This window comes from Bubalus kerabau, chromosome 11 (genome assembly GCF_029407905.1).
Source record: "Bubalus kerabau isolate K-KA32 ecotype Philippines breed swamp buffalo chromosome 11, PCC_UOA_SB_1v2, whole genome shotgun sequence".
In the NCBI taxonomy this organism is placed as follows: domain Eukaryota; kingdom Metazoa; phylum Chordata; class Mammalia; order Artiodactyla; family Bovidae; genus Bubalus; species Bubalus kerabau.
This window is the reverse complement of record NC_073634.1, coordinates 35,598,418-35,620,303: the sequence shown is the minus strand read 5'-3', so window position 1 is coordinate 35,620,303 and position 21,886 is coordinate 35,598,418. Positions and strand designations below refer to the sequence as shown.

Genomic DNA, 21,886 nt, shown 5'->3' with positions numbered 1-21,886 from the left:
GCCAGCAAAATGTTCATTTCTGACAATTGGCCAAATCTCTATTTAAGGCTTAAAAAATCCTTATTCATCCCATACATCTTAAATTTTCTGGACAGTTTGCAAACCTACACTAATGCTCAATAAATTTAAAATTGGAGCTATATCTATGGATCTTGATTTTTCTACTTTGCATTCCATAGTTCATCTCATTAGCGTGCTAATCAGCTCTGCAATGCTTGCTTTATAGCATTTAATAGATACTCCATTTGAACTAGAAAAACATATTTATTCCAGCAAATGTTAATCAACTTGAGACTGGTTTTTTGTTTTTTTTTGTTTTTTGTTTTTTTTGAAATCTACATTCAGTAAGACCCAACAAGAAAATAACATTCAGACATTCATTCTCAAATCACTATATGATTTGTGTCTACATGACAGCACAAGTGTCTCCCATATATTATGTTTGTTTTGGCAAAAATTGGTTTCTTCTATTCCCCAAGGCTAATATTCCACACTTCAGAAATGTGCTCAAGTATCTTTTTGTTCTTTTGTGTTCTCTATCAGACTAAGATCTGTAGGAGTACTTTTTGATTGCTGCTTTCATTTTAGATAATTTTCACTTCAACACCTCAGATTGTTTGAGCCATCTCTCCCTCCATAAATGCAATTTAATCACATTATCCTGAATTTTGTAGCTCTGAATGTGTTGCTGCTTCTCCTTTAATGTTGAATACAGTTCGGGCCATTTTGAAAATTTTAGATTCATAATGAAATTTCACATGGGAGAAATGAAGGAAGACATGTGAATTCCTGTCCCCCAGAAGCTTATGAATCATTTCTTCTCAGCCAAAATAATGCTATTAGGTTTAGTAACTACCTACGTACATATAAATTTTTTATTTGAAAATACATTTTTTTTCCTCTTTGCAGTATATATTTTCCTGAAAAGTCAGGTGAAATTCAAACTGTTTTAATCATGCCAGAGAATAAGGTTATTTAATTGAAATCTTTGATGAATTAATTTTTAATGTTTTGCCATATTTCTTTATTTCATATTTTGTAATAACACACTTTTGTAAAACAAAAAGAAACTGTGTGTTTTATTCTTTCATTAATTTAAAAAAGGAAGTAAAATTGTTAAGTGAATACATTCTCTCTAGTGGATGAATACAGAAATGTGAGACATAACTTTGATCCTTGGAGGTGATCTAATAATTGAAGATATATGTATTTTTTTTAAGTTACTACAAACTCTTCTGAAAATATTTTTCAAAAATAGGCCTTTCTACAAGTTGCTTGATGACTTCTCACCTATAAAGAGATGGTGGGAGCAGACAGACAGAGACACATTCACAGCTAAACACTCACAAGATAGAAAAACAGACACACACACATGACCTCCCACCACTGGCACATAATTGAGTGGGTGAGTGGGAGGGAAAACTAATGAGAAACGTATTGAGAAAGTATATTTACAATAAAATTTGGTGTTATTTTCCATCATAATCTAATGAGCAAATTGGTTAATATGATTGATTGGAATCCTCTTGAGTAATTGTAAACTATGGTTTGAACATCTGAAATCATTCAGTAGATTATATCATTGTTTCCCTCCTTACTTTATCTAGTTTGCTTTACTATCTGAGCTTTAATAATCCTCACCCTCTCTTAACCCCTTTTCCTTTATTTTTAAAATGTTGACATGTTCCTGCCTTCCTGCCTTAATATTTCGCTATTTTTTTTTTGCTCCAACATCAAGATTAACAGTTTTTAATTTATGATTATTTCTGTTCTCTGTGGTCCCTAGGAATAATCTCAGATGTGCCTGTCATTGGTTTTTCAGGATCAATTTCTAGATAGTCCATGAATTATTTCTCTAAAGATGATTGTCTTAAGGGGTTTTGAGTTCAAATCACGTCAGAATCACTAAACCCCCGTATTAATATTAACAGAAATAGTATAAATTTGACATCACTTAATAATATCTTCCCATGATTTTCCACCATGTCCACCCAACAAGACCAACACATCTCTAAGCTTTTTTCATGTGAGAAGCCATTGGTTTTCTCACAATAATCACTTGCTGCCTTTCTCTCTAACTTATTTCAATGAGTAATAGTTTATTTTATTTACATGACAAGTGTTAGCTTGCAGATGGAGCTTACCTTGTCCTTTTCCCTTTACATTAATGTTTCTCAACCTGAGCAAGTATTGAAAGCACCTGGAGCATTGTTAAAACCCATGTCACTTGACAATACCCTCAAAGTTTCTGGTTCAGTAGATCTAAGATGGGACTCTAGAATTTATGTTTCTAGCAAGTTCCTAACTTATGCTGATGCTTTTGGCCTTACAACAAACTCTGAAAATTACTGCCTGGAAAGGCATTGACCTGCTTAGATAAGAGAAAATAGAGACTGGCAATGCACCAATAATCAGACTCAATTAAGCTCAATAGTGAGTCAAGATAACTTCTGTACATGGAGTCAGTGAAGCAGCTTTTAGACACATGCATTTACTCATAACATTCAACTCTTGAACTGCATTATAAGCTCCAGAAATGCTTCATTATTAAAGCTACCATTGATCAAGCACTGATAACAATGTTTATATATATGCAATTTCATTTAATTCTCAAGACTCTAACAGCTAGGTATTATTGGATTATTTTAGAGGAGTAAATTGAGCCTTGAGGCTTTCCTGGAGACTCAGTGGTAAAGAATCTGCTTGCCAATACAGGAGATGCAGGTTCCATCCCTGGGTTAGGAAGAGCCCCTGGAGAAGAAAATGGCAATCTACTCCAGTATTCTTGCCTGGGAAAACCCATGGACAGAGGAGCCTGGCAGGCTACGGTCCATGGAGTGGCAAAAGAGTCAGACATGACTTAGTGACTGAACTAAAAAACAATTTGAGCCTTACAGATGTAACGTGATCTTCCTAATGTCACACAGCAAGTAAGCGGATATGGAAGCTTTGAGCCCAACTTTGTCTTATTTGAAATCCCAGACACCTAAGCACCTTTTTCTATTGTTTCTTTGGTTTCCAGACATTGTCGTTTACCTTCACTTTCCTTTCCTTTTCAAAAATATCCTTATTTTCAAACACTTAGTACAAAAGTCTTTGTGGCTTGCTCCCAATTTTATTCAGTGATAAAATAGAAAGAACATTATAAAACTAAAAAGAAAAATTCAGGGCTTTGTCTCATGCAAATACCTGTCAGTGTTTAAATATTGTTCTAGAAGGTGAGTTCTTTGAAAAATGTGACTTGTCAGGCATAGGCCTGAATGCTCTTGTAATACCTGAAAATATAAAAAACTGTTGTGATAATAAAAACATAATAATAAAGCATATCTTTATGCTCACATAAAGACTTGGCAGACACTCTGAGTGGCTGCTGTACAATATGGAGAGGCAGGTTATTTTTCAAAATTGCAACTTTACCATTTTTAGAGTTTAGCATTATTTTGCAATTCTATTTCTGATAATTTTTACAAAAACAAAAAGATAAAAGCAAAAGCATGGCTCCTCGTCAGTTCTTGTTCCTGTTCTTTTCTTCTGCTGAGCAAATCAGGGGAACCGTATTGTTGATAACAGCCCCTGACCCAAGCTGGGCTTGTGCTCAGGAAGGACTGCACTAAGAAATACTGCTTTAAGATTTTATTTTTTTTTAACAACCATTAATTATTTTCAGTCTTTAGTACCATGGAATAAAGATCTTACCTCTCACAGACTGGAAAAAAAACCAAAAACTGAGCAATTTAGTGATCCTTGGTTCTTTGATATAATAAGTGAGAAAAACTAGCTATTATTATTATTAAAAGCAACTATTATTTTTGTTATTATTACTATACTGATTATGATTATGATGATACAATTAGTAGTTACAATACTATGATTTCTAAATTTGTGAATATTCATATAGTTTAGGCTACATTCAATACATTTTATGAAGAATACCATGACTCAGAATTTCTAATAAAAATATATTTGTAAGGAGGATGTTTAAAATTGGCATTTATTAAAACATCAGTTTGTACAAAATCTAATTACAGATAACTCTCATGTATTCACTAGAGCAGTTACCTCAAAGGCTGTCAGTGTTAATAGCATGTAATTAGTCTGGTATCTATTTTTGTGTTTTCATAAAACCTAAAATTATGTTTGCTAGAAAATATCTTCAGTTTATACTCTAAAGGTATTGAGGTAGATGTTGTTCCCTTTCCGCCCATCTCTAAGATAACCCTTACTAGTGAGGTTCTTCTGTAATAAATATTCACAGGGCAGTTTGTGAGAGTCCAAGACAGTTATAAAGGTAGGGAAAATATAGATGTAACTCTGAGACCTGTAAGCAATAAATACCTCGTCTGGTAAAAGCAAAGATAAATACTCCACCTTGCAATCTTGTAAAGGACTTTTCTTGATGGGGAATTATATTGCAATTTGCTTCTTCCATTCTTTACTTTTTCTTTCATCTACTTTAAATGATGTTGTCTACATTTGGATAGTTTGGTCTCACTGTAAGGTCCAAGTGTCGGCAGAGAATGGCTGTCATTACAGTTTTAAACTTTAACTGCAATAGCAAGAGAAAAGACCCAGAGGGGGAAAAAAATAGAAAGGGTCTGATAATGACTATTGTATACATTGTATCTACACATGATAAGTGGGCTGCATGCTTCAGCTAAGCAGGGCAGTCATTTTGGCAATGCATTCATATCTATCCAAGAGAGGAAAACATGCAAAAGCCTTGTTAATTTTCCTTCATTACATGTCATTGGCTCAATTAACCATTTTATGAATACATATGTCGTGAAATTCTAATCAATTATCGCTTTCTCATTTTTGGCTTCTCTTAAGATTTATGGCTGTTAATTATTAATTTGTTTGCTCTACATAGCATTTCTCTCCCCCTTTACAGCAGCATGCTTTTTTGAATCTTCTGTGTTTGCCCATTTCAGTATTGCTTACTAACATTTAATATATTTTGCTTTTTTTTTTTTTATTTTGCTGACAAAGTTGCATTGATGAAAGCTGACTTGCAAGGTAGATAGCCCTGTGTGTATAAAACAAGACTGAAACCCCATAATACACAGTGGAAACCTCAAAATAACATATCTTATATTTTTGCAGTAACCATTATTTCGGTATAGATTTAATTTTTTTCCTTCTTGAATGCTGTGTAAGAAATTTTATTTTGTAGCATAGTTTGCATAAAGGCTTTCAGTCTTGAATATGTTTGTAGAGTGATTACATTTAATGCTTTGATCATTCTTTTCAGTTCTTTGTTTTTCAGTGTTCTAGTTATGATTCTTTAGAAATAGACTAGCATTTTTTTTCTTGTATGTTAAATGGGGGCATGTCATTTATACAGTTTTTAATTTTATGTTTGATTGCATGAAATTGTTAAAGCATGTGAATTGATACTTGCCAACATACCTATCCAAAACACCAACAGTCATAACTTTATTCATAGTTTCTGCAGGAAAACTTCTAGAAACTTGCAGGACATTTTTGCACAACTCTCTTCAGTTTTGTTTTTTTTTTTTTTTTGCCAATCTTTATCTCAGTTTCATGAAAGTTGTAATCTCCATCTCTCATGGTGTCTCTCCCCATTGGTTAGAAGTTAAGGAGATCCATGCATTTTTCTAAAATCCAAACAGTGAGAGAGAGTTATTGAAGATGGAATGAGATTACCTGCTACCATAATCATACTGGAAGCTATGTGCTTGCTTTTACTATTTGTTGGTTTAGTTGACTATTATAACGTATTTTGTCCTATATTTGAAATTCCAGAAAACCTTCATATGACAGCTTCTCTGTTCTTAATTCAGGTGTGTGAACTAGAACTTTCCAGACTAGTTTGGTCGTGTAATTTGAGGTGTTGGCAACTACTGTGTGTGACCTTGCTCATGTGTAACACATTTTTGACTTTTTTAAAGAACCCAAGTTTCTTTTGGGTTGTTTTTCAGGGCCTAGCACAACCTGCCAGGAGGACTCGTGTTCCAACCAAGGGGTGTGCTTGCAGCAGTGGGATGGCTTCAGCTGTGACTGCAGCATGACTTCCTTCAGCGGACCGCTCTGCAATGACCGTGAGTACCTGCGTGTGTACTGATGCTTGTCTTTGCTTCCAGATACTATTTGATACCCCAGTCTACAGCTAAGAGTCTTTATATTATTCATGAATAAGTTCAATGGTTGTAACCAGGAGAAGCGTTTGATCCTACAGAAAGAACCATTTTGAAATACTGAAGTATTGATCAAAGATGCCATTCGCCAAAATCTGTGATAATGGTTGATCCTTTGGTCTTTGACTCTTCGTTGGAATTTTTTGAACTGCTAGTGAATACCTTGTTGAAAATAATTTTTTCCTTTGTTTTATATGACACTTCTTCCCTAATTTTTGAAAGAGCCTTCATGTTGCTTTCTATTAAGTAATATTTAATTTCATAAGATTCTATCTTGAGAGCTGGAATTTTAGTGAATTAACAGGTCTTGTTATTTTTTTCTCTCTCTACATCTTTTCAAGCCCACACTATCTTTTAAGTTAACAGACAGTATGTTTAAACTTTGTCCTTCAACTATTCTCCCTTATATTTTAGCCACTTGTGTTTCTGTTTTTTCCCCTTCAGTCTCACAATAAGCATGGTAAAGAAACACAGCATTCACAATATATTATGGAATATCTGTGAAAGCCTAATTTATGTGATAGCAGTCTGAATTTTGAGACCAAACTAACTGGCATATGAGATGAAGTTCTGCTTCTTAACTTTCCAATAGGTACTGCTTTACAGTACTTCATCAATATGATAAAAGGGTTTCCTACAAATCATGGCATTCTGCTGTATTGAGAAAATATATCTGACAAAGCCTTCTGTTGTAAAATAGAGTTCCATACTTATGTTGTAAATGCTACCACATTTAAGAAAAGCTCTAGGATGGGATGATGGGAAAGCAGGTGAGATGATTGAAGGTTTGGGCTTCCAAGTTAAAGCTGAGCTTGAGTATGGATTTAAAGAAAGACTAGAGTTTGTTCATTTTGACCTTTATATATTTGAGACTGTTCATGTCAGTAGATATGTGTATGTGTTGAAGATGGAGTCAAACTAAAATATGTTATTGAACTGAGTTGTTGTAGCCTAGCAGTATAGCATGATTTCCTAGCCATTTTTACGTCTCCTATCTGACAGTGAATAAAGAAAGAACAAGTGACTAATACAAAGTAAGCAATACTTGGAGGAGGCATGTAAAGATCACACCACAACAGAAGGAGAACTATTTAGTCTTCATCCTACCAATGACCCCTTCAGTTACAAGAATTACAAGAAACCTGAAGCCACAAGCATATATACTAACCATTGCACATTTGCAAACACTGTATTTCAAAAAATCAAATCACTCCTACAAACATTAAGCCACATTTGGAGTTATATAAATAACCTTATGCAAAGACTCAATAATTACTTATATGTACCTAGAGTAAAGCAAATCAAAGAATCTATATATCCTTTTAATAAACACATGTTTGGATATAAATAGAACAGTAACTTCTTTCAGTTGCTCCTGCCCCAGAGAAAATAAAACCAGCTTACTTTCAAGGACAAACAGAAGACTGATAATTTGCTGTGATTTCATTATGACGGTTTAAAAACACTAAATATGATCCTGACACATGTAGCTGAGTGCTTTTTTTCTTTGTTTTTCATGGAACCATTTTGCATTTTGCCAAAGAATTTATCTGCCAAATTTTGTGCTTAGTTTCCATGTTTTACACAATGGTTGTCTCTTGGTTGTGTCAGATTGTGTATCCTCGTATATGAGTTAAGTATAAAGAATTTAATTTTCTCTGTTTATCTGCTAGTTGTTGCTGTTGTTAGTCACTCAGCCGTGTCTGACTCTTTGAAACACCATGAACTGTAGTCTGCCAGGCTTCTCTGTCCATGGAATTTCCGAGGCAAGAATACTGAAGTGGGTTGCCATTTCTGTCTCTGGTGTATTTACTAGACATTTCCTAAAGGAATATTGAGATCCTTCCTTAAGTATCATGCTGTCTGCAGGTCATTTTTTACAGAAAATTATTTGAATGCTGCTCTTGGGTGATAGTAGCGGTGATGACAAGGATAAGGCTATTGGTTATTTTCTTGTAAATAAGGTAACTGTCATTCAATAAATAGGTCTCCTGATATGCCTTTTGCACAAATCAGCATTAAAATGACTTTGGAGGGCTCTCAGAATACATGTATTTTGATTAAATCATTACCTCTTTGTGGGTTTTCTGGGAATGTGAAGTAGTTTTCCTGGTTTATACATTGGTGTTTTGGTGGTGAGGCTATGTAGGTACAGATCAATATTTAAAAGCACATCTTATTTTCATATCTATTTGTAGAAGTTGTCACTATTATACAGGAGTGACAGTTATCCTGAAGACATGCAATTAACAAGCAACAAATGTGGTATGTCGCAGTTTCTTCACTCTTTAAACTCATCAAAATAAACCTTATCTCTGCATCTCACTGCTTTTCTTTAAGTTGTACACATAAGCCAAGTGTGATTCCATTTTAACAAGCTCCTTTTCTGTATAGAGGATGACTTTTAATTTTAAAATAAAGCAAAATATGACATTTTGTTTCTTAATGAAATTTTCTTCTCCAGTTTAGATATTTATCCTTAATTTCTGTGACTGTAGCTGTCAACTGCATGGAAAACAAACAAATTAAAAAAAGAATGGAAAATAGAAAGAAAACTATTTTTTAAGGAAAGAGAAAGAACATAGCACATTGCAAATGAGATTCCCCTACTCCAATCCCCCATAGACCTTCTAAATGTCATCTCTCTGATAAGTTTCATAGAGTTAGAGTAACTAGAAAAATTTATTTATGTTAGCCTGGAGACATAATTAACAATGGGATGATGGGAATACTTTTTTCCCTTGTAAGTGTAATCTTGGATAAATCATACTAATTAATGAAGTTAAAGGAATCTTTCAAAAAAAGTGGTACTTAGGCTAAGTGGTGCCAAAGGCTATTTTTAAAGAAAAGTGTTTGTGAAGCTCTATCTTTGCTGGAAAGTTGCCATCTAAATAACCTACTCAATTGACAAAAATAATTGCTCTGAGGGTGTATGTGTTTGTGCATGTGTGGAGGGTGCTGCATGTACTCCTTAATTCTTCCATATCTATACCATATTTTCAGTTCAGTTCAGTCACTCAGTCATGTCCGACTCTTTGTGACCCCATGAATTTGCAGCACACTCGGCCTCCCTGTCCATCACCAACTCCCAGAGTTCACTCAAACTCATGTCCATCGAGTGGTGATGCCATCCAGCCATCTCATCCTCTGTCGTCCCCTTCTCCTCCTGCCCTCAATCTCTCCCAGCATCAGAGTCTTTTCCAATGAGTCAACTCTTCGCATGAGGTGGCCAAAGTACTGGAGTTTCAGCTTTAGCATCATTCCTTCCAAAGAAATCCCAGGGCTGATCTCCTTTAGGATGGACTGATTGGATCTCCTTGCAGTCCAAGGGACTCTCAAGAGTCTTCTCCAACACCACAGTTCAAAAGCATCAATTCTTCAGCACTCAGCTTTCTTCACAGTCCAACTCTCACATCCATACATGACCACTGGAAAAACCATAGCCTTGACTAGACAGACCTTTGTTGGCAAAGTAATGTCTCTGCTTTTAAATATGCTATCTAGGTTGGTCATAACTTTCCTTCCAAGCAGTAAGCGTCTTTTAATTTCATGGCTGCAGTCACCACCTGCAGTGATTTTGGAGCCCCAAAAAATAAAGTCTGACACAGTTTCCACTGTTTCCCCATCTATTTCCCATGAAGTGATGGGACCAGATGCCATGATCTTCGTTTTCTGAATGTTGAGCTTTAAGCCAACTTTTTCACTCTCCTCTTTCTCCCCAATATAATTTTTCTGGCTCATTGTAGCAATATCTGGTTGAGTTTCCCCCTTCTCATCCCTCCCTCATCCAGTCCATCCTATGCCTCCAGTTTTGTTCTTTCTTCCTGTTCTCCCTAGTTTAAATATTGCCAGCTCTTCCTGACTCTCCTAAAAGAGAAAATGCTTTCCCCCCTTTGACCTCTATAGAATTTTGTTTATGCTATTTTATTAGCCATCATTTTCTACCTTTTGGTTACTTATATTTGGTCTTATCTCCCAGGAACAGTAATTCTGTTTTGGGGCGGGAGGTGTGATGAGCCCAGTGTTTTGCACCTATGTGCAGGTTACATGTTACATGTACTGGTGATAGTAGTAACTCACTAAATCAATGTTGACTAGATGCATGAATTTTCCGTAAGGATTTCTAGTATGTCCTCAGTGGCTGACAGTACTCTCTCCAAATTCACCAGTTTGGAGTTCACGAACCTCCATGGTCTGACCCTAGGTTTCATTTTTTATTCTTATCTATTGAAAAAAGCCTTGTCCATATGGCATGTTACTGCCAGTTAACCCACAGTTTTGAGCAACATTTCATTTTTCCCATTTCTTCACCATTGCTTATGCTAGTTTCTCCTCCTAGGGAATGTACCCATTCTACCTAAAATACATTCCTTTCACTATATCTGCTTGAAGAAATGTAATTTCGTTTTTTAATCTTTACCTAAACTGTTTCATTTCATGAAAACTTCTAGGTCCCCTGAGCTGGGTCAGCTTTCCCTCTTCTGAAATCTTAGAGCAACTGTTTTTTGCACTTATCACTCATGTTTGTGAACTTTCTCTTGGATATAACTGCTTTCTGAGTGCATGCTGCATGCCAGATGTGTGTTAAGAGTTTACATTCACTGCATTAAATCTGCATTTCACCGATTCATGCTCGTGTGTGCATCCACACCATCATCAGACCACTGTACTACAATAATCCTTTTCTGTATCTTCCCTGTGGTTCAGAATAGAATGTAACCACACCAGCTAATTTAATGTCAGATTGGGGAAGATGAATATGGCTATGATCACATGGAAAATAGCGAACATAATAACACTGTCACATTACATTAGTATAGAAATGTTGTGTGCCAAATTACAGTTCAGCTTCAATGGTGCCTGTTACCATGAGGGATTAATACATCATAGTGCTGTTATTTTGGTGCTAGGAAGGTGTGGGCACTGCCATTAAAAGACTATTTTCAGAGTTCTAAACTTTGCCAAAAGAAAATCTTACTGATAGGAATTTGTCGTATCTATTGTATGAGAATTAGAATTGTTCATTGAAAGATAAGAATGCAAAACATTTGTCTGTGACTTGTTACCATGACGTTTTAAAATATCTTCAGATTTGTTTCTCACCTTCTTTTGTTCTTTGAAAAGGAAATCTAATACCCAGCATCTGAGCATCAATATCAGAACTACTGTAAATGAATCATAACATACATAAAAATAACTTGAATCAAAGTGACATTATTTCTCTCCCATGTAAAGCTGCCAGTAGTATTCAGCTGTGAGCTGATTTGCTACTGATGTCATTTATGGCTGAATAAAATTTAGCAATTAGCTGTGTCCACAACCAGATCCTCATTGTGAGTATGATGAATCTTATTAACCTTGAATCATTCAAGCATTTCTATAATAAATGGCAGCCCTGAACTTGTTGAAAGCAATTCATAAGTAATATTTACTATAATGCTTTAGAAAAACTATCTAGTGCCAGACCTGTATTAGGTTAAACCATAAAGGATTAAAATATTGTTCATACTGAGTCAGAAAATGCAATAAAAGACAGAACAGGAAGCATAATGTATGATAGAGAAATGTATTATATAGTAGAAGTGCTATCTTCTGCTATTTTATATAAATTTATCTTTGTTCTTCTGGTTGGTAATAGACATCATAAAAGTAAATGCATAAAAAGAAGCATTAGTCTCTCTTCATATTGCAATTGGGTGATCAAATGACAGTTTTAAGTTGTATCTATATAAGAAAATTTAAGTGGGAAGAAAAGCCCCAAACAGTAGAGTGTAGACTATTTCTGTATTTAAATTACCCAGATTAATTCCCTATATTTTTCAGCAGCTGAATGATCCATGATTCTAAGCAGACTTTTTACTCTGTGTAACTGGTGCCAATTTGGCCCCAGAAGTCAAAAAAGAAGGTCTAATTGGTGGTGTTGTTGTTTTTGGTTTGTTTGTTTTTTACCTCCACTGAAAGTGAAATGAAAGTAAAAGTCGCTCAGTTGTGTCTGACTTTTGTGACCCCATGATTCCATGGAATTCTCCAGGCCAGGATACTAGAGTGGGTAGCCTTTCCTTTCTCCAGGGGATCTTCCTAATGCAGGGATCAAAGCCAGGTCTCCCTCATTGCAGGTGAATTATTTACCAACCGAACTATCCGGGAGGCCCATTACCTCTGCTAGTACTCTCTAAATTTTCTGGCTTGCTTTAAAATCTGACTTTGTGGACCTTGATTTGGCTCTTACATGGATTCTGTCCATCACAGGCCTTCTATAAATGCAAAGGTGGCCTTTGATGTGGTAATACTGTCATGTCCCACCAGGACCCACTCAGGATCTCCGCCTCATGGAGGGAAGTTTTCACCAGTCACCTTTGTTAACTATCCTTAAGGGTTTATGTGATTTGGGTTCTCACTCGGTGCTATTTCAGAGAATTCTGTGACCCTAGTCTTTGTCTGAATAATTTTCTTTTTGTGTGAGTGCATTTTGCTCAGGCAACACAGTGAGTGCAGAATCTAGGCTCGGGTGGGAGACTGCTTGAATCTGAGGTGCTCATTTCAAACTTAATTTCTTTAGGTTTTACTTTGGATTTTGCTTCCTCAGAATTGATGCACTAAAAACCCTTGTGAACAAACCAAAGATTTATCATGGCAAATTCTCATAAACCTGTAGATACCAAATAATTATAAACAATGAATAGTTTAATACTTATTTACTAACCAAGAAAGTCTGTGAAGAGAGTAAAATGTTAGATAATTTTCCAACGTTATGAAATCTGATTATTATAGGTAACTTTTTTTTTCTAGTTAATATTTTTTATTTTTTTTAATTTTTTTTAAATTTTATTTTATTTTTAAACTTTACAATATTGTATTGGTTTTGCCAAATATCGAAATGAATCCGCCACAGGTATACATGTGTTCATGTAGGTAACTTTTAAAAGGAGTATAAGATTAAAAAGAATAAGTTGAGTCATTGGAAAAGACCCTGATGCTGGGAAAGATTGAAGGCGGGAGGAGAAGGGGAAGACAGAGGATGATATGGTTGGATATGGTTGGATATGGATCACTGATTCAATGGACATGAGTTTGAGTGAACTCTGTGAGTTAGTGATAGACAGGGAGGCCTGGCGTGCTGTAGTCCATGGGTTCACAAAGAGTCGGACGCAACTGAATGACTGAACTGAACTGAACTTGTGAAGTAGATATTTGATTAAAAAAATGAATAAAACTGTCATTGAATTTGGAAGGAAGTGGTTGGATCAGGCATAAGTTGTTTATGTAGTTTGTTCTTATGAATATATCTAAGTGCCTAAGAAGAACTACAAAATATTTTTATGTGGATCACACCAAGATATTTTAATGTGAATCACATAATAAGTAGCATATGCATATTATTTATATATTATAAACCTTGTCTTTTCAATATTCACAAGATATTATTTTCACTTTATAAGTGAGGCTATCGAGGCTTTGGCAGGTTAAATATCTTTTTTAGGCTAAAATGGCTAGTAATTTTTTTTTTTTTGCTACCAATACCAGTACAATTTTATTGGAATATGGAATGTAAACAGATGCTTTCAAACAAACAATCTAACCTTATAAAAATGTATGGCATTATTAAATAGTTAATAAAGAAATCCTAAAGTGTAATGTGGTGGTAGACACCTTGAGCTCTAGCCCAGTGTGAGAGGTCCCCACAATTGTGGCATGGCTCTGCAGCTGGGGTCAGGGGTCTGCGTGCAAACCATGTTGATAACAGGTCTCCAGAGTAACATCAGCCCCCATTTTTCAAATCTTCTTAAACAAAATACAGCTTCCTTTGCTTAACACGAAGGCTAGCACAATCTTTGACACTTGTCCTAGCAGCTCCACTACCTCCCCAAGTCCCATGTATGTTGCTGTCTCTGGTCGCTTGGGTTACGGGTGGCCCTGCCCACATAACGCCAGTCTCTGCATGTGAGAAAGACTTTTCTTTGCCAACACATTCATGGATACCTATCAGAGCTCAAAAGTGCAGATTACCCTGATTACAGAGGAAAACTGTTTCTCATGGGGATAAAAAGGGGTAAAGGGTAGGAAAGGAGGACTTTGCCTCCCCTGCCACCCCATTTGTCTTTCCTGCATAAATTCTAACAGGATGTTGTTATCCTCCCTCCCTTGGCTAGTAATTTTCACAGAGAAAATTTGAATATAAGTTTGTCTAACTTCAAGCTCATATTCTTACCTGCACCTACAATTCTCCCCAGAAAGGGATAGATTCTGAAATTCCCCAGATGCAAAATTCCCCAGAGAAGTTGGTAATGACTGATACTTAACATTGTAAATTTTTTTTTCCAACCTCATCTGACTCTTGATTCTTACATATAATGTTAAGCATTGTGTTGCATGAAACATGCTCTTCTCCTTAACTTCTCCCTTCTGCTTCCAAAGACGAGTTAAAAATTCATAGCTGTTTAAAGCCTACTGTCATTAACTTTCAGTTCTGTTATAAAAAGATACTGATTATGAAATGGAGATGGGAATTTTCTGTGATGTTTCTGTGACAGCCTGGGTTTCTCAAAAATAATAATTTAATACTTGATAATGAAGTCAGGCAAAACACTTCCCAAGCTTATTTTCTTTGACTCAGAGTCACAACGTATATTATGGGAAAGGAGGAGAAAAATTCAGAATTGTGTTGATCACTGCATAGGTATCAAGTGTTTGATGATGATGATTACATCTTAGGTTTCTCTTTATGTGGTGTTAAGGTGGAAAGGAGAAAAAAAAAATGAAGTCAGAGGTTAGCAGTGTGGTCTTTTAAGGTCTTTGAATGATTCACAGGGATGACATGAGAGAATGCATGAAGCCCAAACCATGGAAAGTGCTTACAGGATTAGTAGTCAAGATCAAAGCCTGCTTGTATTTGTAGGAAAGAGAAAAAAAGATTCCGAGGAAGTGTGCAAAGAAAGGTCATGATAAAAATAATGTTGTGCTTGCTTTAACGAATAATTTTAGTTGTAGGGAAAAAAATATTACCATGAAGAAAATGCACCTAGTCCAGCAATCCTTTTTCCTTCCCGAAACAAAGTATTCTGTTTCTTTAATGAGATTTACTGTGGCAATTAAAACATGTAGGGACCTTTTATGGGGAGGAATTATGGTCTGCTCTGTAGCTCGGTGCTCTTGTACATTGTTACTTCTCTGGTAGCATTCTCCAGCAGCATAAAGTACAAAGGTGGTTTCAAGCTCTAGGTATTATGGAGTATATGATTTTAATGACCCTAATGATCTAGGTTCACATCTCTCAGAAAATGACCTGTAGAGCCTGAGGCTTAATCTCCCCAGGATTTGGTAGATAGGAAGGTACAAAGGCGTTTCTTAACTTGAAATGATTTCAGAATGAAACAAGTTTCATAAAAGGATGAGTGGATGGATGTAGAAGGATGTTTAAAAAAAAAAAATGGGTCATGAACAGGGAGGAGGCTGTGTTTGACAGAGACAGTGGAAACTGTTTACGTAGGTGTGAATGCTTCTTATAAATGTGTAACATATGACCCTTTAGGGAGAGAAACAGATGGAGTATGTAGCGGAAAATAAAGAATGCATTTTGCTGGGTTCCCTCACTCAAATGGTGCAGGGTGTATTTTAATATTTGGCATCTCCTGTTGGGAACCTTTCAAGGTCTCATCTGGATTCCAGCAGCTCAGGACAACACTGACATTGGGAATAGTGCTGGCTAAAAGCAAGCCTTTGAATATGATTACAAAACTTATCCGGGTCATGACTTGATGCATAAATATCCCAGCTGTGTTTCTATGTCAAATCCTTGACGATCCCTCAAATGCCCATGAAGGAGTCCAGAATGAAGGATCTGGATTCATGCAGTCATCACACCCTCAGAGTAAAGCTTTGTTCTGAAACTGTGGGGTCCATCTTCCATGGCATCCATCACAAATCTGTTCTCCAAGGTCCTATTCAGGGCAAGTGCTCCATCTTACTAAATTAAAAACAGAACAGTGTCAGAGAAATATCATTTCCTCTCAGCCGCAGGAGACATCACAGAAGTAATTAAACTGGATTTTGGTGTGTCAGGCACATTCCTTTTATTGACAGTGACAATAATTCTGTAAATCAGAACTTGGAAGCCTTTTTTCAGTGTTGTTGAAGTGCGAAAGATGAAAACCTAAGGTTCTTAAAATTAAATCCCATGAAACTAAAATTGATCTATGGAGTACAGTATGAGAGGCTGCTGTCTGAGTTGTGAAAGCAGTCTCGCTTCTGGAATTCAATGCCTGCAAGGTATGTGATTATGATGATGAGATATATATATATATATATAAACACTGAGTCCCTGAACGCTGTATTGATGTAAAACCAAATGGAGTAGGACTTCAGTGCAAGGTATTGTTTATGGTTTTAAGGTCACTGGAAAATGCTGTCTCCATCACTCCAACATCTCCTTTGCTTACATTGTTAGTAGGTTTTGTTGACATTCACTTCCCTAGCATTCTTATAGTCTTTCACTCAACATTTAAGGTTCTCCATAGTCTTGCTCAGCAAACACAACTGTACACGGTGCCTCAGATGCTCAGAAGCCAACTCTTTGATACCAACATGTATAGACACACAGTGTATTCACTGAACGTTCTCTACGTGTTCACCTTCACTGAACGAGTCCTCCTCAGATTGCCCACCTCCTCCCCAACTTCCACTCTGCCTAAGAAAATTCAGCCCATCAGGGTGAGCCAGCGCAGATCAAGTTTATCCAGTGTAGGACAGTCTTCACTTAGCAGGTGACTTATCAGCTTTTGAGTCTCCAGTTACTGTCTACCAGGTATCTTTTTATGCGTCTATGCCTTTATTTCCCAGCTCTATTTCTCATCCCATTCTTCTCTTTCTGGTATTATTTCTCACAGTAAATGTTCTGAAATACTTGAAGCTTGGTTTCTTGAGGCCTCCATTAGTTACCTGATTTTTTAAAGACTATTTTCTTAGGGACATTTTAGGTTCACAGCAAATTAAGAGGAAAGTACAGAGATTTCCTGTGTTTCCCGTCCCCACACAGGTATCACTTCCCCCATTACCAACAGCCCTCACCAGAGTGGTACGCTGATTACAATTAATGGACCTAGACACATCATAATCACCCAAAGTCTGTAATTTACAAGTTAACTGATGTGTGTGCCCATCCCTAAAGTTCTTTAAAAATACATATGTACTTATCACATAATATCTGGCAGGGGTAAATACATTTTTCATTATCTTTATTCCTAATATTAGAGATTCTAATTCCACTCTAATGTGGAATTAGAGCCTTACATAGCCAGAAAGAAAGTGCTTTGAGTAAAGATGTGTCTATCTGTCTGTCTGTCTAGGGGGATGTGGGTAAGTCTGTGTGTGTGTGTGTGTGAGTGTGTGTACAGATACCATGGAGGATGGATTTAAAAGCATCACTTTCTGTTTTCTTCAAATTTTGCTGATGTCCTGATTGGTGTATTATCACATTAAATCTAACACATTTTGAGACCTTTAGTTGTTTCAAGAATTTTTTGTTCAATTTTCTTTTTTATCACTAATTAGCTGATACCTGCAGGAATAATCACATCATTATGAAATGCTACATTGCTTATTTGATCTTTTCTAGCTCAACTTTATGATTTTGCAATACTGGAGCATTTTCCCAGCAATAACATAAGCTCTCTGTGAAGAAAATAATACTATTTTTCCTATAATAACATATCACTCATGCCCTGATTTAGTGAGTCCACCAGTGTCCTTGAAGAATTCTCTAAATGCTGCTTTTGCAACAGTTCTGGAAGAGTCCAGTCCCCATGTGATGTTATATAGATGGGATTCAAAATGTTCTTATTTCTTTTCATATTAAATATGATGAAGATAACATTTGTGTGATACAACTATACCAGGCACAAAAGAGTAACTTGGCCTTCTTGCTCTGGTTCAGTATTTTAGGAGAATTTACCTAATATCAGCTTAATAGGATGATCAACATTTTCTACCTCCCAGTCTTTGTAAACCACACAAGTCCATAGTGACAGCCTCAGAAACAGAACCTGCTTAGTTGTTGGAGAGGTGGAGAAAGGGTATAAAAAAATAAATTCCAAGAATACTAGAATGTGTCTACCAAAATAAAAAAGAAGGTTGTAAAATGAGCAGGCTGAACTAAATCAGCGGTTCCCAAAATGTGTTTCTTGAACCAACATTGTCAACACAACCTGTGAATTTGTTAGAAATAAATATTCCTACATTCCAGACCTCCTGAATTAGAAACTGTGGGATGGAGCTATATGAAATTTGTATCATAAGAGCCTCCAGGTAATTCTGATACACCCAAAATCTGAGAACTGCTAGACCAGATGATCTATAAATTCATCTTGTTGGTTCTATACTTTCCATATAACAAAAACTTTAACAGAATGGAGGAAGTTTGCCTGAAGAATTTTCATAAGTAAAGCATCATGACTAGATTTAAGAGGTGATTTCAATACCATCTTAGAAATTTCTTTCATGGTAATTTGAAAAAAATAACAAATTTTCATTTTTATTATTAACATCTTCATTGGGCTGGCAATCTTAAAAAATGTTTGAAAAGTTCCCATTCACACTATCATGCTATGAAAAATCAAGTTCAAATCAAAATTTTCCTTTCAATATGAGAAAAATGACTAAATCCAAGTGCATATCCTTCTATTAATAGTGTTTGTGGTTTTTCAGAGTAATACTCTGATAATTTGTTTGGGCTAGAACCTATAAAATTATTCTTATCTGCATACATATTTTAGCCTAAAAGAAAGTTGAGTCAATAAAATCATTGTCAAATATGCCATTCATATGAGATAGTATGTTCTTCACATGGCATCCTTTTTCATTGCCTGAAATGTTCCACATCTTTACCTATCTTTTCTACTTGCTCATAAATGTGATCCCAACTCAGTACCCCAGATATGATTGCCCTTCTCATTAACAAAGATCTCGTATCTAGTAAGATCTACATTTTTCTTTTTTATCTTCACTCACAAAGAATGATTTATATGTGGGCCATTCCATCAAGATTCCAGTATATGACCTTGAACAAGTCCCTTGAGTTTGTGGGCCTCAATTTCCCCATTATAAAATAAGAGATTAGGTTTGCCTGATCTTGAAGGTCCCTAGAGCTCCAAGAGTTTGTGATTCATTATCACTATATTCTTTCTCTTCTTTTCCCAACCCTCAGACCTATTTTTACTCATGTTTAAGGCTCTTCTAGGACGCAGCCTACAGCTCAGTCACACAACACTAATCTTAAGCTATATTTTAGCCAAAGACCTTTCCTGCCAAGTCCTATAAAAAAGAAGAACTTGGGGAAAGAAATCTGATTAATGGGATGTCTTCCTCTTTGAAAAAGGAAACTTTGAATTAATCCTGAAACACAAGGCAAAGTCATCTGCTATTTGTTTCTTTCATGTTTGTATAGCTATTTATTTATAAATTCTTTTAGATATCTATTTTATCAACTTTGTTTTAAATTGAAAATTTTTACTGATTCAGGGTCATGCCTGTGTACTTGCTTAGCTAAACACTAAATGTAATTACTTATAGTACTTCAATTGTTTTTAGTGGTTAAAAAAACCCAAGTGATTAGGGATATATAATTATTAATATGATCAGAATACAGCAACTTATTGAACATTTACTACGTACTAGGTTTTTATATTAAAATTTTTATTCTCCTACCATTCTCTCATAATAAGAATTATGACAGCTATTTTATAAAAGTTTTATCTAATGTAAAGAAGTATTCTCCTTGTTAACATTCACATATTAATAAGATCAAGAATCTTGTCTCACTTAAATTTCCATGGTCTGCATCCATAGATGGCATCATGTAGTCTCTTAATATTGAATAAAGTAGTCAAACTGAGATTCACATGCTTTCTTTATTTTCATTTTAAGTATTTTAGAACACATGCTAAATGAATTCATATATACAAATTTTCTCAATATAGATAGTTGTAAATATGAGAAAGAATTGATACAGAGCAAATTTAGTCTTATTTTCTCATTTAAGTCACTCATCTTCAGGCCAAAATCCTATACTGATATATATTAATACATGTGACCACCATGCCTAATGAGATTTTATGAAGTCCACAGCTTTAAAGAGAAAAGCTTTGTATACCTTCAGTGAATGAACAGACTTTTAAAAATGATGCTTATGAAATATTGTAGAATACAGAACATTCTGAATAATCCAGGAAGTTACATTTTCTCTATTTAAGTTAAATATTAAAAACATTTGTTAAAAACATTTGTGAAATGATAAGCATGTGATTTTTCCTAGTTTTTAATAGTAGGTTTCTGGTCTTGAGTTTTAGTGTGTAAGGAGGAAGGGCATCATCTTCAACAGTGGAGATGACCTTTCCTGGAGTTGCCTCTTCTGCCTGCAATTTCTAGATTTCTAAAAAGATGATTTCTTTTTACTGAAAACTGCTATGATTTAATTTTAGTGAATTCTGTTTCTCCGGCTGATACATGTACTGGGTAGGAGACTTTAATACCTCTACTTCTGGCCTGAAACACTGCCAGCGGGAAATAAGAAACTGTGAAAGCATCGTTCCCCCTTCCAAGTGTCACTTGTACAAAAACAGAGGGCCTTGGGCTGAAGACTCTCCTATCCCCACTCCAGTACTCTTGCCTGGAAAACCCCATGGATGGAGGAGCCTGGTAGGCTGCAGTCCATGGGGTCGCTGAGGGTCGGACACGACTGAGCAACTTCACTTTCACTTTTCACTTTCATGCATTGGAGAAGGAAATGGCAACCCACTCCAGTGTTCTTGCCTGGAGAATCCCGGGGACTGGGGAGCCTGGTGGGCTGCCGTCTATGGGGTCGCACAGAGTCAAACACGACTGAAGTGACTCAGCAGCAGCAGCATAGATTAGGAACATATTTGCCTGGTAAGTTATCTGAATCTTAGACTATTACTAACTGTGCACTTGCTATATACAAAACACTGAGATATATGGAAAGTGAAACGATTGGATCCCTGTCCTCAAATGAGTTTTCATCTTGGAAGAATGATTCCCAAGACCTGGGCAGTAGGGAATATTGTCTGTTTTGTTTCATGACCTGTCACAAATGCTTACAACAATGTGTGTCACTTAGTACCTACTCAAAAACTATTTACACAATGAATAAAACACATTGTTGATAAGATAACTAATAATTTAAGTACTTACTGTATGGTGTAAACAATTGGCATTTGTGAACTCAGAGGAGAAAGCAAGCACAGTAATGCTTGCAGTAGGCCAAGAAGAAGTGAGGTGGATCTCAATCAGTTAAGCGAGAAGCAGGGAGGGCATTCCGTACAAGGGACATGATATGAGCAAAGCAGAATCTACAGATAAAATATTCACAGAACCAAACACATCTTTGGAGCATTTTCTATAGCATCAAGTATACTATTAGACTATGTGTATACAGAAATGAACAAAAGGAGGCTGTGGGAGCAGTGGAAAGATCACAGACTTTGGAGACAATTATACCCAGAATTGCATTCTGTCTGCCATCATCAGGTTGATTAATATATCTGAGACTTGGCTTCTTCATCTGTAAAATGAGACCATGATAACACACACTGCAGGGTTGTTTTGAGAACTGCAGGTAATGTATAGTAAGATACTTACTGTACTCCAAACTGCTCAACGTTGGTATCTATTGCAATGCTCCCCTTACCTTTGTTTTCATGGAGCTCATAGACAAGAGG

General features: G+C 35.9%; 1 protein-coding gene across 2 annotated transcripts in view; it reads left to right on the top strand.

The window, feature by feature from the left end:
- NRXN1 (neurexin 1) overlaps positions 1-21,886 on the top strand; it is a 756,469-nt gene that overhangs the window by 158,085 nt on the left and 576,498 nt on the right. For both annotated transcript variants that reach the window (XM_055540064.1, XM_055540063.1), the window contains one exon: positions 5,943-6,062. In XM_055540064.1, the coding sequence (XP_055396039.1) occupies positions 5,943-6,062 (120 nt within the window). The remainder of the gene's footprint in view (positions 1-5,942; positions 6,063-21,886) is intronic.